Source organism: Mus caroli, chromosome 14 (assembly GCF_900094665.2).
Source record: "Mus caroli chromosome 14, CAROLI_EIJ_v1.1, whole genome shotgun sequence".
Taxonomy (NCBI): domain Eukaryota; kingdom Metazoa; phylum Chordata; class Mammalia; order Rodentia; family Muridae; genus Mus; species Mus caroli.
Window position 1 is genome coordinate 7,966,141 of NC_034583.1, and position 14,857 is coordinate 7,980,997.

General features: G+C 43.2%; 1 protein-coding gene across 1 annotated transcript in view; it reads left to right on the plus strand.

Moving 5' to 3' along the window:
- Positions 1–14,857, plus strand: part of Nek10 (NIMA related kinase 10) — a 197,853-nt gene that overhangs the window by 134,407 nt on the left and 48,589 nt on the right. Inside the window, 3 exon segments of the mRNA XM_021182541.2 lie at positions 10,630–10,813; positions 10,913–10,999; positions 13,276–13,330. Of these exon segments, the coding sequence (XP_021038200.1) occupies positions 10,630–10,813; positions 10,913–10,999; positions 13,276–13,330 (326 nt within the window).

The following is a 14,857-nucleotide window of genomic DNA, read 5'->3' on the forward strand; positions in this document are numbered from 1 at the left end:
GTCTATTTGGAGTTCTGTAGGCATCTTGTATGTTCATGGGCATCTCTTTCTTTAGGTTAGGGCAGTTTTCTTCAATAATTTGATTTACTTGCCCTTTTAGATGGGAATCTTCCCTCTCTTCTATACCTATTATCCTTAGGCTTGCTCTTCTCATTCTGTCTTGGTTTTCCTGGATTTTGGGGGTTAGGAGGGTTTTGCCTTTTGCCTTTTCTTTGACTGTTGTGTCCATCTTTTCCATGGTATCTTCTACAACTGAGATTCTCTTTTATATCTCTTATATTCTGCTGATGATGCTTTTATCTATGACTCCTTATTTCTTTCCTAGGTTTTCTATCTCCAGAGTTGTCTCCCTTTGTGATTTCTTTATTGTTTCTACTTCCATTTTTATATCTTGGATTGTTGTGTTCAATTCTTTCACTTGTTTGTGTTTTCCTGTAATTCTTTAAGTGATTTTTGTTTATCCTCTTTAAGAGCTTCTACTTGTTTACCTGTGTTCTTCTGTATTTTTTTTAAGAGAGTTATTTATTTCCTTCTTAATATCCTCTATCAGCTTCATGAGATGTGATTTTAAAACCATATCTTGCTTTTCTGGTGTCTTAGGGTATCCAGGACTTGCTGTGTTGGGAGAACTTTGTTCTGATGATGCTAAACCAAGTAGCCTTGGTTTCTGTTGGTAAGATACTTGTGCTTGCCTTTTGCCATCTGGTTATCTTTCGTGTTAGTTAGTCTTGCTGTCTCTGGCTGGAGTTTGTCCCTTCTATGGGCCTGTAAACCTGTGTCAGCACTCCTGGAATACCAGATCTCTCCTGGCAGAACTTTTGTACAGAGGGTTGTGGAACAGTCTAAGCTCTTGGTGCAGATGGTGATGTGAAGGATCCTTTTCCAGCTGCTCCACTGTTTCTGTGTCCTGCTTGTTCCTGGTTGGCCCTGCTCCAGACAGTTATTAGAGAGAAAGTGGAGATCTCACCTCTTGGCTGGGGAATGTGAACACTCCTGGGAGACCAGCTCTCTCCTGGAGGAACTTATGTACAGAGGGCTGTGGAACAGTCCAAGTTCTAGGAACAGATGGTGATGGGAAGGATCCTGTCCCAGCAGCTCCATTGTTCCTGCCCCTCCCTGGACACTTATTAAAGAGAAAGTGACTATCTCACCTCTGAGTCTGGGAGTGACAGTACTCCTAGGAGACCAGCTTTCTCCTGGTGGACCCATGCAGAGTGAGTGGGCTGTGGGACAACTTCAGCTCTCTGGTGCAGTTGGAGATTGGAAGTATCCTCAACAGTGCTTTTCATAAGCATTGTAGCAGCACATTTTCTGTTGAAAAACAAAATACCCAGGAGACAAGAATGGCTTAGTAGTAAAGAGAACCTGGCTACTCTCCCAGAGGATCAAATTTTGATTCCTACCACCCGTATGGTGGCTTGCAACTACCTGTAATTCCAGTCTCAGTGGATCTAAGACCCTAATCTGCTCCCTGTAAGCACTGTCTGTATACAGTACACAGGTACATAGGCAGTGAAAACACCCATACACATAAAAGCAAAAATAAATAAAATGTTCAATTTTTTTTTTTAAAAATGGAAAAACCGGGCAAGAGAGATGTTAATAAAGTGCTTACCTTTCTTTTTTCTTTTCTTTATTTGCATTTCAAATGTTTTCCCCTTTCCAGGTCTCTCCTTAGAAAACCACCTATCTGCCCCCCTAACTCCTGCTTCTGTGAGGATGCTTCCCCACCTACTCTCTCTTCCATCCCTGGCATCCCCCTACACTGGGGCATCGAACACCCTCTGGCTCAAGGGCTTCTTCTCCCACTGATATCCAACAAGGCCATCCTCTGCCACATATGCGGCCAGCCACCACCATGGGTCCCTCCATGTGTGTTCTTTGGTTGGTAATCCATTCCTGGGAGTTCCAGGACAGGTGGCCGGTTGACATTGTTGCTCTCTCCATGGGGCTGCAAACTGCCTCAGTTCCTTCATCCCTTCTCCAACTCCTCCATTGTGGACTCTGCACTCAGTCCAATGGTTGCCTGAGACAATCTACCCTCTATATTTGTCAGGCACTGGCAGAGCCTCTCTGGAGACAGCCATATCAGGCTTCCATCAGCAAGTGCTTACCTTTCAAGAGTTAGGAGCTGAGTTCAATCCTGGTACTGCTGCATGACTCTTCCTAGGAGAAGTGAAAGATGTCTACTTACACCAGATAGGGATCCAACAGCAGAGCAGTGCATCCACCAGAGTCTGACTTAGCAAATTAATGAAGGCTACTTACTGGAATGTAGATAAAGAGTTACATAGAAATGCAGACATGATTCAGATGCTGCTGTATCACCAAAGGGACGCCCCAGAGTGATTGACAGCTCATGACCACTGCACACTTGGAGTTCTTCGAGTGACTTGCAAGTAACTTGGCTGGTGGTGGGAGAGTATCCCAGAAGCCATTTTCCTGTATCTGCATTCAGGGAAAGGCTTGTGAATCTGACTATCTTCAGGAACTTCATGTTAGTTGTGAGTTATATACTTCTCCAGTCCCATGAGCTCCCCCATTAATTTCTTTTACTCAAAAGAAAATCAATGCATAATAAATACATAAAAAACAAAAGACAAAACTCACTGACCAGGACCTGCTTGATGCCTGGAGTGAAACATTTGCTTCCCTGCTTTATCTACTTGAGAGTGATTCCCAAAACTCCTGTAGAGGCAGATGGAGAGAACTGAATCCACAAAAATGTCCTCTGATCTCCACATGTGTTCTGCAGCATCCTCCTCAGGCCCACACATGTGCCATGCACAGATAAGCACACATAAAACTGCAGACACCATGGCAAATCCTTGCAATCCCTACATTGTTAAGGTGGGGAAAGGCAGATACTGGGCTCATCTTCCAGCCAGACTGCGACTGCCTGCTGAACTCCAGTACTGTAAGAGACCCTTCCTCAAAACTAAGATGGGGCTGCTGAGAGTTGGGAGGTTAATGGTGCTTGACACTAAGCAGAGTAAGTGGAATTTGATCCTGCGGAGAGAGAGTAGGAGGAAAGAAGTTACTCTATAAGGTTTCCTCTGACCTCCACATACATACATACCATGCACATGTTCATACACACACACACACACACACACACACACACACACACACACACACACACACAAAGCAATAAATTTAAAAAAATTAAAGGAATGACCTGAGGTTGTTCCCTAGCATTAACACACATGAACACAAATGCACAGGTGTACACACCCAGAACCATATGCCAAACACACACCAGCAATTTAAAAAGAAAGAAAAAACAAAACAAAACAATTGTGCCTTGTTTATAGTTCCTATGGCTCATGTCCTGGCTAAGTGACATACGATTTGAAATGGCATTGGTTATATCAGATGGGAAATGCCTGCATTAGAAGGGCAGTTTTAACCTGTTGCTGACTTGTCCAAGTGGCAGCTCTGCACTAAATCATTGCATGTCAATCATGTGGATAAACACAGTGACTAGGTCCCTGATCTGGCACAAGGTGCTTCATGGGGTGTTCAGTCTTTATGGACCATTGAGAGATGCTTGATTTCAAACCCATCTTCTGTGGCCACCTTAAAGAAACACAAAACACTTCTTTCCTTGTACTGTCTTTTTTTTTTTTTTTCGAGACAGGGTTTCTTTGTGTAGTCCTGGCTGTCCTGGAACTCACTTTGTAGACCAGGCTGGCCTCAAACTCTGAAATCTGCCTGCCTCTATCTTAAGCGCACTAATAATCTTTCCCTTTCAAAATCCATCAAATATTAAGAGAAAAACAGCTTTGTGAAAGAACCACCAAGAACATGCTAGTGCATCTCAATAAGAAGGTAGTCTGCATTACCCTCATTGGGCACCCATTGGTATTATTATTATTTTTCTCTTACTTCATTGTTGTTTTTATTCTAATTAAAATGTTCAATTAGCATGTGCAGAGTTGAATTTCACTGTGGCACTTGTAAACAGTCTTCTTAGTTGACTCTCTTCCCTCTCTTCTCTCTACTCTGTTCCCCCTGATACCTGCTGACCTCCTCCAAGTAACCCCTTTGTGCCTTGAGGTAGCATGGGAACTATTGCCTTCTCCATTATTCCAACTGTGTCTAACACTGTCTTTACTTTCCTAAAGCAATATTAGTATTGTTCCAAGTATGTGGAAGGCTGTCCCAGAGCAGTTGGTATCAATAATGCAGCCGCACAGCTCATTACGCTCTAGTGCCTAAAGGAAGCGGCATTAGCAGAACCCTGCAATCTCCCCAGAAGGAGGTGTGTGGTGAATTGGCTGAATGCTAGATTAGTGGGTTGGCTCATATCTGCCAGAAAACATTACACAGACCTCCATCTCTTAGGGCATGTACTATTTATTCCCATACTTTACTTATTCTTAATTATGAAAATTTTCACAATATGCTGCTAAAGATGAGTATAAATATATATTTCAGAAGAGCCAAGGAAACATCATTAACTACCTTCCTACTGGGTCTGCAGTTACCTACTGTGAAATTGCAAATGAGAACTGATGCAGAGATCTGTTAAGAATGAGAAATAATTAGAATAGAATAATGTATAGGCTTTACTCAAATGCCTAATTATGAGAGGTATGTGGGATGGATTGGAAACTGTGACAGTCTTATAATGTTTGGGGTTCTGGCACTGCTCACAATGCATTGAGCTCACACTCATTACCCTGTGGATATTAGTTTAGATCTGGGACAGAAAATTCATATGAGTATTATAGAGAGGACTTTGGTGAGTTCTTTAAAACTGATAGGTGGTAGGCATTTGTGTTGGGATTGCAGGTACGTGCTTAACCAGGATGTCAGGCTAAGCTTTCCATGTGGGTGCTGGGATGAGAACTCAGGTCCTCACACTTGTGTAGCAAGCACATTAGCAACTCTGACTATATGCTTTATTTTATAAGAATCTGGGTAGAAGTTAGGTATGCAGCCACTATCCCTGCTGGGGGCAGCAGGAGGTAGATGTAGCCAGTGTTGATTTAAGATTTGGCTCTTAGGATCTAAACGTTTGTTTTTCACTTTGAGAGTTCTGATCTCCAACTCCTCTTGCCAAGATGGCTGCTGGGTATAGGAGGAGGCTGAGGCATGCTTACACCAGTGGGAAGAGAGGCCATCCTGGATGCCTGGGGTGGTCTCTGCTGACCTCCACCACCGTGAACCTACTTCTGTGGTTTGGTGACATTAACCTTCTTTGTTAAATGTTTATGTTACATGTGCTCCTTCAAACCTAATCCCCAACACGTGGATCACAATTCCTGCCCTGCCTCTGAGACCTGCTTGTGACTTTTCACTGGGACCCATGAGAGCTTGAGATGCCTGTCCATGCCACGCACATATCACAGGCATCTCAGTGGGAGTTGGAGGCCAGCTCAGGTAGCTCCCCATTCTTCCTCCTCTCCTGGTTCAGGTGCCATTCATTTATCCATTCAACAGTCACCCACTGTGGGCCTCCTAGGTGTCAGGCAGTATTGTAGGCAGCAATGGTACCATAGTACTCAGAGAGTACTAGGCCTTGGCTCTCGTGGACTTTTTAATAAATATCGAGAGCAAGTGAAGCATTGTGGTGGGCTTGGACTGTTCTGAAGTGCCCCTATCTTCTCTGACTGCAGTCAGACTTTTCTCAAACCCTTCTGTATTTCTACTAACACTAGAATCTAGTCTTGGGGTTGAGCTGTGCTGGAGCAGCAGAGAGGAGTAAAGTTGGGGTCACTTGCTGCAAACCCACCACTGGGCTCTCACTCCTGTTCTGCCTGAGCGTCAGAATCTCGCCATTCTTCTCTGAAACAGTCACCTCCATCTGAAACAGTCACCTCCATCTGCCACAGTCTCATTTAGTCTTTTCTTCATTCCACTTTTCTTGCTCTGTGGTTGCAGCATCATGGCCTGGTCTCAGCAGTTAAGAGTTTTGGGATGCGTGAGTGCACGAGCCATTTTAACATAGCAATTGTATGTTTGTATGTTGACATGTAGTCACTGTATGTCACAGCCCTAGCCTCCAGCTGACTTATCTGACCTGAGCCTTACCTCAGGTGATATCCACCTATATGACTAACATACACAGAATTGAAGTAAGTCTCGTGATGTAATTAGGCAGGTTCTATAAAGGAACATAGCCAATAGAATATTTATATATTATAAAAGGTATTTTACCCAGGTAGTGGTGATACATGCTTTAATTCCAGAGGTAGAGGCAGGTGGGTCTCTCTGAGTTTGAGGCCAGCATGGCCTGCAAAGTGAGTTCCAGGACAGCTATAGCTACACAGCAAAACTCTGCCTCGAAAAAGCAAAAAACCAACCAAACAACAATAACAAAAAAGAGATCCTCTAGATTGGCTTATACAGAAAGTTCTGGGTAGTTTAACAATGGTTGTCTACATACCAGAGAGACTGAGAAACTCTAGCTTTCCAGTCCAGAGGGCTAGATGCCTCAGCAGCCACAGTTTGCACTAAAGGCCAGTGCTTTAGCCAGGATGTCACCTCTGCACTTTCTGCCTACCAGAGACCAGGAGTCACTAGGGAATGTGGCAGGGAAACATGTAGCAGGCAGTCATTGTGACTTTGAATGCAGTAGGCATTTAAAGTGTCACTATGGTTTCTAACTGCCTAATACAACACAGGTCTGTACTAATAGATTTTTGAGGAACTGGCTTGTGTGCCTGAAGGAGCAGGACAGGCCATCATAAGGACAGGTGTGGAAAGAGCAAGCTGAGCTGCTATGTGAGAGCTGCAGATGCTAGCAACTGGTAGGTAGATCGTCCTCACCTGGGGGGGGGAGCTCAGTTGTGCATAAAACACTGTGCCCACAGATTCAGTCAGCTCCATCCAAACTATCTAAGATTTGTCTTCCCTTCTCAGCCTTCCTTCACAAGCCCACCAAAGTTATCATTTGTAAAAGAAACCCATACACTTGACATTGGTAAATTATTCTACAGTTAAGATGATGTTTGTGTCCTAGAAAGTTGCATCTTTCAGTGGATTGTTTGTGATAATGTGGTACAGTCAGGCAGCCTAAGTATGCCATCTTAAATCCCACTTGCAGAGCAGAGCAGCTGGTGTACTAATTAACAGTAAACATCATGTTTAAAATCATGAGTCTTTCACAAACTCACATCATGATGGGATTCTGATAATAACTTTCTAACACATTGTGCTCTACAGTCTTAGAATTCTTTATTGACAGAGATCTGATTTTTTTTCTTAAATTCTCAGATATCTTTACAGTGGGGTGCTGAAACTGAAGAGCATGCAAGCAGCTGGATGCTCTTTTTTGTTTTAGTATACTTGGACTTTTAAAATTTGCCATTTATCTATCCATTTGCCTTGTTTTTATTATACCATATGTCATTCACAAATGCTGAGCCTACTGCTAAAAGCTTGTGTCTGGAATCCTCTGCTAAGAGATTAAATTAAGCCATGCAGAAAATCATGTGTTTTAAAAGGACAGTATTTTGGTGAACAATTTTGCTTTTATAGTCTGCTTAATTGCTGATTGAGTTTCTCCCAGGGCCATGAAAATGCAACAAGCAATGATGTAGGGAAAGAAATATCAGAAATTAGGAAATCTCCGCTTGTTGGGAAATGTTCTTTGGTTACTATGTTTTAAGAAAACAAGTCTTTCAACAGCTCTGCTCTCTCCAAATAGATACAATTCTCTCATCCACTCTTCCTCTTAAAATTAGCATAATTTGCATATACATAGTGTTAGTGTGTTTAAGTGCTGAACATAATGGCTTTTAACATATACACTCATTCCCCCCCCCCACAATCTTGTACACATCCATCTGAAAGGTCCTGCACACCATATGAGATGACTCCTACCTGGGGCTGGGGCTGGAGGTCTGGTGGACTTCATACACATCTAACCTATGAATTCTAGCCATATCTACAGAGTTCTCCGTGTTATGCAAGTTAGTTCTATTTGCGTTAGGTTGTATCCCAACTCAACCTGATGGTTTCTTTTAGGTAATACTCAGAAATAGAACTTCTCAGTCATAAGGAGTTGTGTGCTTTCTTCCAAAAAGAAACTTCTAGCTTTCCAGCCATACATTGCTTAACAGTCCCTAGAGCAGGGTGGTGGTCTGAATGAAATGCCCGTATAACTCTCAAGCATTTGAATACTTGATCCCCAGTTGGTGGTTGTTTGAGGAGCACAAGGAGTTATAGCTTTGCTGAAGGGGTTGTGCCACTGAGGTCAAGCTTTGAGGTTCCAAAAGACTCACACCATTGCCAGTGTACTCTCTGGTTCCTGCTTGTGGATTACAAGGTGGGCTCTCAGCTGATCCTGCTGCCTTTGCTCCACTATCACGGACTCTAACACTCTGAAACCAGAAACTCACTGCCTTGCTCATGGTTGACACTTTTTATACATATTTATCTTACACTGAAAAGTACACACTGTGGACTGTTTACAATGAAAAAATACATTTTCCGTGTAGTGTAGTTGTCATGTTGTCTCCGCTCTCAAAGTTTTGAGGACACAGTATACTGTAGCATCCTGGGCATCCTGTGGGGCTGCCTTTCTTTCTAGCTAAAGTTCTGCTTGTGTGTGAAGAGTTACACTGTCTGTGCTGAAATTGGGCTAAGTTCCCAGTTTTGCTGTTTTTCTGTCAACTTTGATTTGAATGGTGTGGGTCTCCTGGTTTTTAGAATTAGCCTCTTTATGCTCTTTTTCTTTAGGTGTACACAACATGATGAGTCCACCACAGGGCCTCACTACTTGTTTTGTTTTTATTGGTCCTCCTCCTCTATCCATGGCCACAGATAAAACCCATTGCTGCCAGATTTGCAGGTCTTCACATCTAGTTGCACTGATGCCATAAGAAAAGGTCTCAGACTGTGCTATCATGTTGTGAATTGTATCTTGATCATGATAGACAGAAACTCTGTCCCTCATCCACACCCCCACTCTCTTCTCAGTATTGACACATATTGAGTAGAGTCTTTAGAAGGGTCTGAAATGCCAAGTGTTGGTCTTTACAGTGCAGTGGGAGATGACAGCATATTTAGGTTGATGTGCATGAGCACAAAGCTAAAAGTAAGCTGTTGATTTCTAGGACAGTTTCTCCTGGATAGCAGTTGAGAAAAGTTAGAAGAAACAGAATTCTGTGTGTTTGTTTAGAGGAAGAAAAACAGGCTAGTACAGAGAATGCTGAATAAAAATTTGGGCCTTAGAAGGTGGTCTTAGGTTTAGAATCAGGAACTGATATTTAACATCTGGCTGAGCAGAGATGTTAGAAATCTCTCAAGCAATGGGGGACTTAATCCAGGCTCATCAAAGTATCATGGACACTGGCTGGAAGACTAGTTACAGAAAATCCATTTAGAAGTGTGTTTCTTTAACTCACATACTGGTTTCAACAAAATAAAAGTTGGTGAACCAAGGAAAGATTGCTGAAAACATCCCAAGGTATAATAGACACCAACTGAGCAGGCAGCCTGCAGTGCACACATGTCCTGCAGGGCAGGCAGCCTACAGTGCACACATGTTGTATTGGACAGGCAGTTTTCAATGCACACATGTCTTGCTGAGGTGACAATGCTGCCGTGGATGTACTAATCATATACCATGAGATCTTGAGTTTTCTTCATCTACAAAGTTTGGCACCAATGGATTCTGAACAACCTGCTCGTTGAGCCTGAGAGTGCTGCTTGAGTTGTAGGAAAATCTGCGAAAAATAAGTCGGCAAACACATACCAGCCTTTCAAAAAGGCTTGCTTTGCTTTGGGCATGTTAGTATCTAAGCAATGATAGACTCATGAGAACAGCATCTGAGAGGTCACCAGAGGGCTTCTCTCTCCAGTGTCACAGCATCTGTCCTGACTCTTCTGCCTGATGTCTGCCCTCTTTCATAGCTTCTTCATTTGTGCCCCAGTTCTGTGTCTTATGTCTGTTGGTGATCATTAGCCAACAGCCCAAGCAGTTCTTTACACTTGCTGTGAATGGGCCCACACAATGCCTGTGCCATTAAACATCTTTATTTTTATTGGACCTAAGAGACATATTGCATATGGTTTATAATACAGTGTGGTGGGATATTGAAGCCCTGGGTCAGATGAATGACTTGGGTGTGGTCTTACAGTCACCTACTTTCATCCCAGAAAGTTCTGGGGGACCTTGTGCTTAGTTCTGCAAAGGGGAAGCTGGAGCCGTAAGTGACTGAGTTCTGATCACTGCTGTCACCTCCCCATGTAGTGGATGTCATTGCTCATTCCTCATGGCCTGGCTTGATTGCTACTAGTGGTCTTTGGAAAACCTTTTAACTGCTATGGGGCTGAGCAGATGCCATTGCAAATATTTGAGGAAAGGCTCAAAGGGGAGAAGTTTCTGGTAAAGTGGCCCCTGAGCTCTGTTCCTCGGAAATACTGTTAGTTTGACAGTTCTCACAGGCCTCTGGTGTGGGTGTCCTTGCTTCTAGTCTTTTTTTTTTTTGTCAGATGGCTGATTTTTAGATTTACTTCTTGATATGGGTTAAATGGGCTCCATGGTGGAAGGTATCACTTCTGCATTAAGTATTTGCAATGATATCTTAGATACTGACATGTTCATAGTAACAAGTGTTAGTTGCTGCAGAGGAAGAGTACATGATGTGCTTAACACCAGAATTCTTCTACCAGGAGACCTTTGAGAAGGCAAGCCTGAGCAGCAGTAGCAGCGGGGCAGCCAGCCTGAAAAGTGAGCTTTCAGAGAGCGCAGAGCTGCCTGGAGAGGGCTGCCACATCCCCTGTGGGAAGGAGGAGGACAGGGTCTGTGAGGAGGTGCTGTCAGAAGACAACTTCCAGCTGGACAGTGTGGAGAAAGGTGGGTGTACTTTGAGCAAGGGGAGGGCAGGAAGGCACCAGGGACCTTCCGCTGCTAGCTGCTAGGCACACTCACCCTCTTCCTCTTTTCCACATGCAGACCTGTATTCTGAGCTAGACGATGAGCTCGACGTCTCGGACAACTGTAGCAGCTCCAGTTCAAGCCCCCTAAAGGAGTCTACATTCAGTAAGCTTGCTGTACAAGTCTGCCTTTGTGTGACTGCCGTGAGTGGGTCCATGGTAGTAAGAGGGTCTCTGGCTCCTGTTTCAGGTGCAGCACTCCTGTGGGTAGAGCCAGAGGCCAGATGCCAGGCAAGGGGGTGCTTTTTCATTTTTACCAGCCAATAGAGACTGTGACTAGGGAGCTGAAATGGTGAGGCTCTAGCCAGCCAATTCACCTTAGGAGTGATGGGTGTGGCATTTCATCAGTCCATGGATTAGAAGAACCAGAAACTTAGGAGAGATATTAGCCATGGTGCAGACTAACTTTTGTACACTTTTTTTCCGCTTTCACCACTCTGGTTTCATTTCTGTCACTATGAAAAAATGCTGACAAAAGCAAGTTACAGGAGGAAGGATTTATTTGACTTCATGGCTCCAGGTCACCATCATTTATAGCAGGGAGTCAAGGATTCAGGGACTTCAGTCATATCACACCCACGGCTGAGAGCAGAGAGACGTGAATGTGTGCATGCTGCTGGTGTTCAGTCCACTTTCTATTCTCACACAGTCCTGGACCAAATCCTGGGAATGTGCCATCCACAACAGGTATACCTTGTTTACCCAATTAAGAAAAACCCTTACTGGAATGCCCACAGGCCAGCCTGGCCGAGGTTTATCTGATACTCTCTTTCCAGGTGATTCTAGAATGCATAAAGTTGATGAATGAGAGCAAACATAAATGAGATGTTTAGTGCATGTACTGGCTAGTTTTGTGTCAACTCGACACAGCTGGAGTTATCACAGAGAAAGGAGCTTCAGTTGAGGAAATGCCTCCATGAGATCCAACTGTAAGGCATTTTCTCAACTAGTGATCAAGGGGGAAAGGCCCCTTGTGGGTGGTGCCATCTCTGGGCTGGTAGTCTTGGATTCTATAAGAGAGCAGGCTGAGCAAGCCAGGGGAGGCAAGCCAATAAAGAACACCCCTCCATGGCCTCTGCATCAGCTCCTGCTTCCTGACCTGCTTGAGTTCCAGTCCTGACTTCTTTGGTGATGAACAGCAGTATGGAAGTGTAAGCCAAATAAACCCTTTCCTCCCCATCTTGCTTCTTGGTTATGATCTTTTGTCCAGGAATAGAAACCCCGACTAAGACAGTGCATCTAAGTAAAATCAATATCTTAACCATCTAGGACCATGAAAAATACAATACATAAATCCAGCCAAATTAGTTTGAAATTGAAACAGTAATAAAAATTTTAAAACATATTGATGAGTAGGAAAGAAAATAAAGTGATATATTTAGGTAAGAACTTGAAGACTACAGAGAAATAGGATCAAATCAACTTGGCAGACATGAAACTGAAAGAAATGTTAAAATAGAAATGGAGAGAAAAATAAACATCTCAGAAGAGTATGTTAACTAGATTTAAGTTTTCTAACTAGAGATACTTTAAAATAATTGAAGTAAAAATACTTCTGTCTCCTCAGCGGTTATGCTATGAAAACCCCAGGAAAGCAGACAGAAAATAGGTTTCCTGAAGATGCATGTGGAGTGCCAAGGGTGTCTTTGTCTTCTCTATACATAATGACTCTAGCAAAATGTTGACTAGATCTTACAGATTTTCTGGGACAATCACCATGTCCAATTCTTTGTTCTATATCTCCTAAAAATTCTTTCCTGAGAGATCAAGTGCCTTGGTTTGTAGTTGCTTACGTAATGATGGGAACTGTGCAGGAGAAACTCTTCATGCACGTAAATGTGTAGCACATTCTAGAAGCACTTCCTTGTTCTGGTGAATGCTGGTGTTATCTCTAGAACAGTGCTGGAGATGTGCAGTGGGGAGGCAGCGAGAGAGGCAAACCTTGACATAAAGATGTCTGCACATAGGCTCAAGGGTGGACATGATGCAGGCATGCTGTTGTGTCAAATACAAACTTCTGTTTACCATCTTTCCTTTGGAAGGAAAACACCATACAATAACAGATCTAGTGCACAGTAATGGGGGTTACACTGAAGAAAAACTGCCAAGACAGAAGAACTGACCAAGTACATAGTAATTTTTAGCGTTATATTTGAGTTAATATTGTCAAAGAGGAAAATGGCCATTACAGTGAAGGGAAATTGCCTGGACCCTTTAAAAAGGGGGTGCTGAAGGCCACAATGCAGCTTGTGGCTGAGCACTGGCTTTGTATACATTGGACCTGGACTCTCTCTCCAGCACTGGAAACAAGCAATACACAGCAACAAAAAAAACAAGTTTCTGCAGCAGTAATTTATGATTATTTCTATTTTCTTGTTTTAGGCATTTTAAAGCGAAGTTTCAGTGCTTCGGGAAGAGAAAGGCATTCACAGGCAAGGTATGTTGTTTTGAGGAGCAGTGGACTTAGAAGTGTATTTATTGTAGGTGGTACTGAGCCACTTGGAACTAAGTTGCCCCATGACTAGCAGAAGTTACTGTGGGTATGTGGACGTAGGCAGCTCTTAGTTTCTGCCTCTCAGAGCTAGCACCTATGGCTGATTAGGGTGCTGAAGGATGCTAAGCCTCAGTATGGACACTGTGTACTCTGCCTTCTGGTTCTGTGACATCCAAACAGCCAGCATTTCTGAGCATACACTGAACCTAGACAATGGAATAGCCATGCTCAGTGAGGGCACCTGGAACAATGGGTCCTTAAGACAGGGGTATATGACCCAGTCCATGGCAAATGTGGGTAAGGTGAGGGACACACACTTCCTCCTGAGGATCTGCCCGCCCCCCAGTAGTGTGCTTGTGACTCCTGCTCACATATAAAGGCAGAACTCCTTTATACAGTCATACCCAGATGAGGACAGTGATCACACACAGACACACAAACACACACACACACAATCATATATATGATATATATGATATTTGATTTATATCATATATATGCATCCTTTGTTAAGAGAAAGGAGAAGTTGTTAAGGGACATCAGTTGTCTCTGTGACAGTAATCTCTTAGGGTAAGAGCTAAAACTAAAGCACTAGATTTGGCCCTTGCAAGTCCCATGATAGTTAGAAGAACAGTTTGGGTGCCATTGGGTGAGAATGGAGGGAACCTCAAAGACTGACTGTAGTAGTCTCAGAAGCTCTAGAGGCAGAAATGGCTGCAGAACAAACATATGCAGTGACTGGGGCAGTTAGCTTCTGGGAATGAGCCTTCTGGCATCAACAGAACTTCAGGGTATGCCTGGGGAGAGGCAGTCTACAGGGAAAACATAATCAGTGGTGATTAATTTCAAAGAGATGGCACCAGATATGTGGGGGGCTGGGCGCAGAGCACCAGATTTCTGTTTGCAGAGAGAAACCCATACAGTTGAGATGGCCAAATGGAGATGAGGCCATTTTTGAGAAAATGCTCTGGGCCAATGCATAGAAGATGGTCTAAATTAGGAATACTTTCATCCAGAAACAACCAGTAAGAAGCTGGGAAAGATGAGCAGATAGCAAAGGGATGTTCAGAGGCAAGAGCATCCTTAATGCTGAAGCACACCTAAGCAGTGACACCACCAGCCAGCAGTATAGTCCAATTCTGACACACAGCTGGATGCCCCAGTTAAGAGGAATTTATATAAAAGGTGGAAATTTCTAACCAGACAAATTCAAACATCTTGAGAGTGCCAAGTAATTATGACCTTGATTTCTAGAAGGATCTGTGGAACTTTGCTCATTTGCAATAGTTCTATTTGCATCTAGCCTTTTGAAAATTATAACACAAAACCCATGGACAAAAAAAAAATAAAACCTCATATTTTATATCGTGAGAGGATTTTTTTTTAATTTTTAATATTTTTATTACATATTTTCCTCAATTACATTTCCAATGCTATCCCAAAAGTCCCCCATAGCGCCCCCCACTTCCC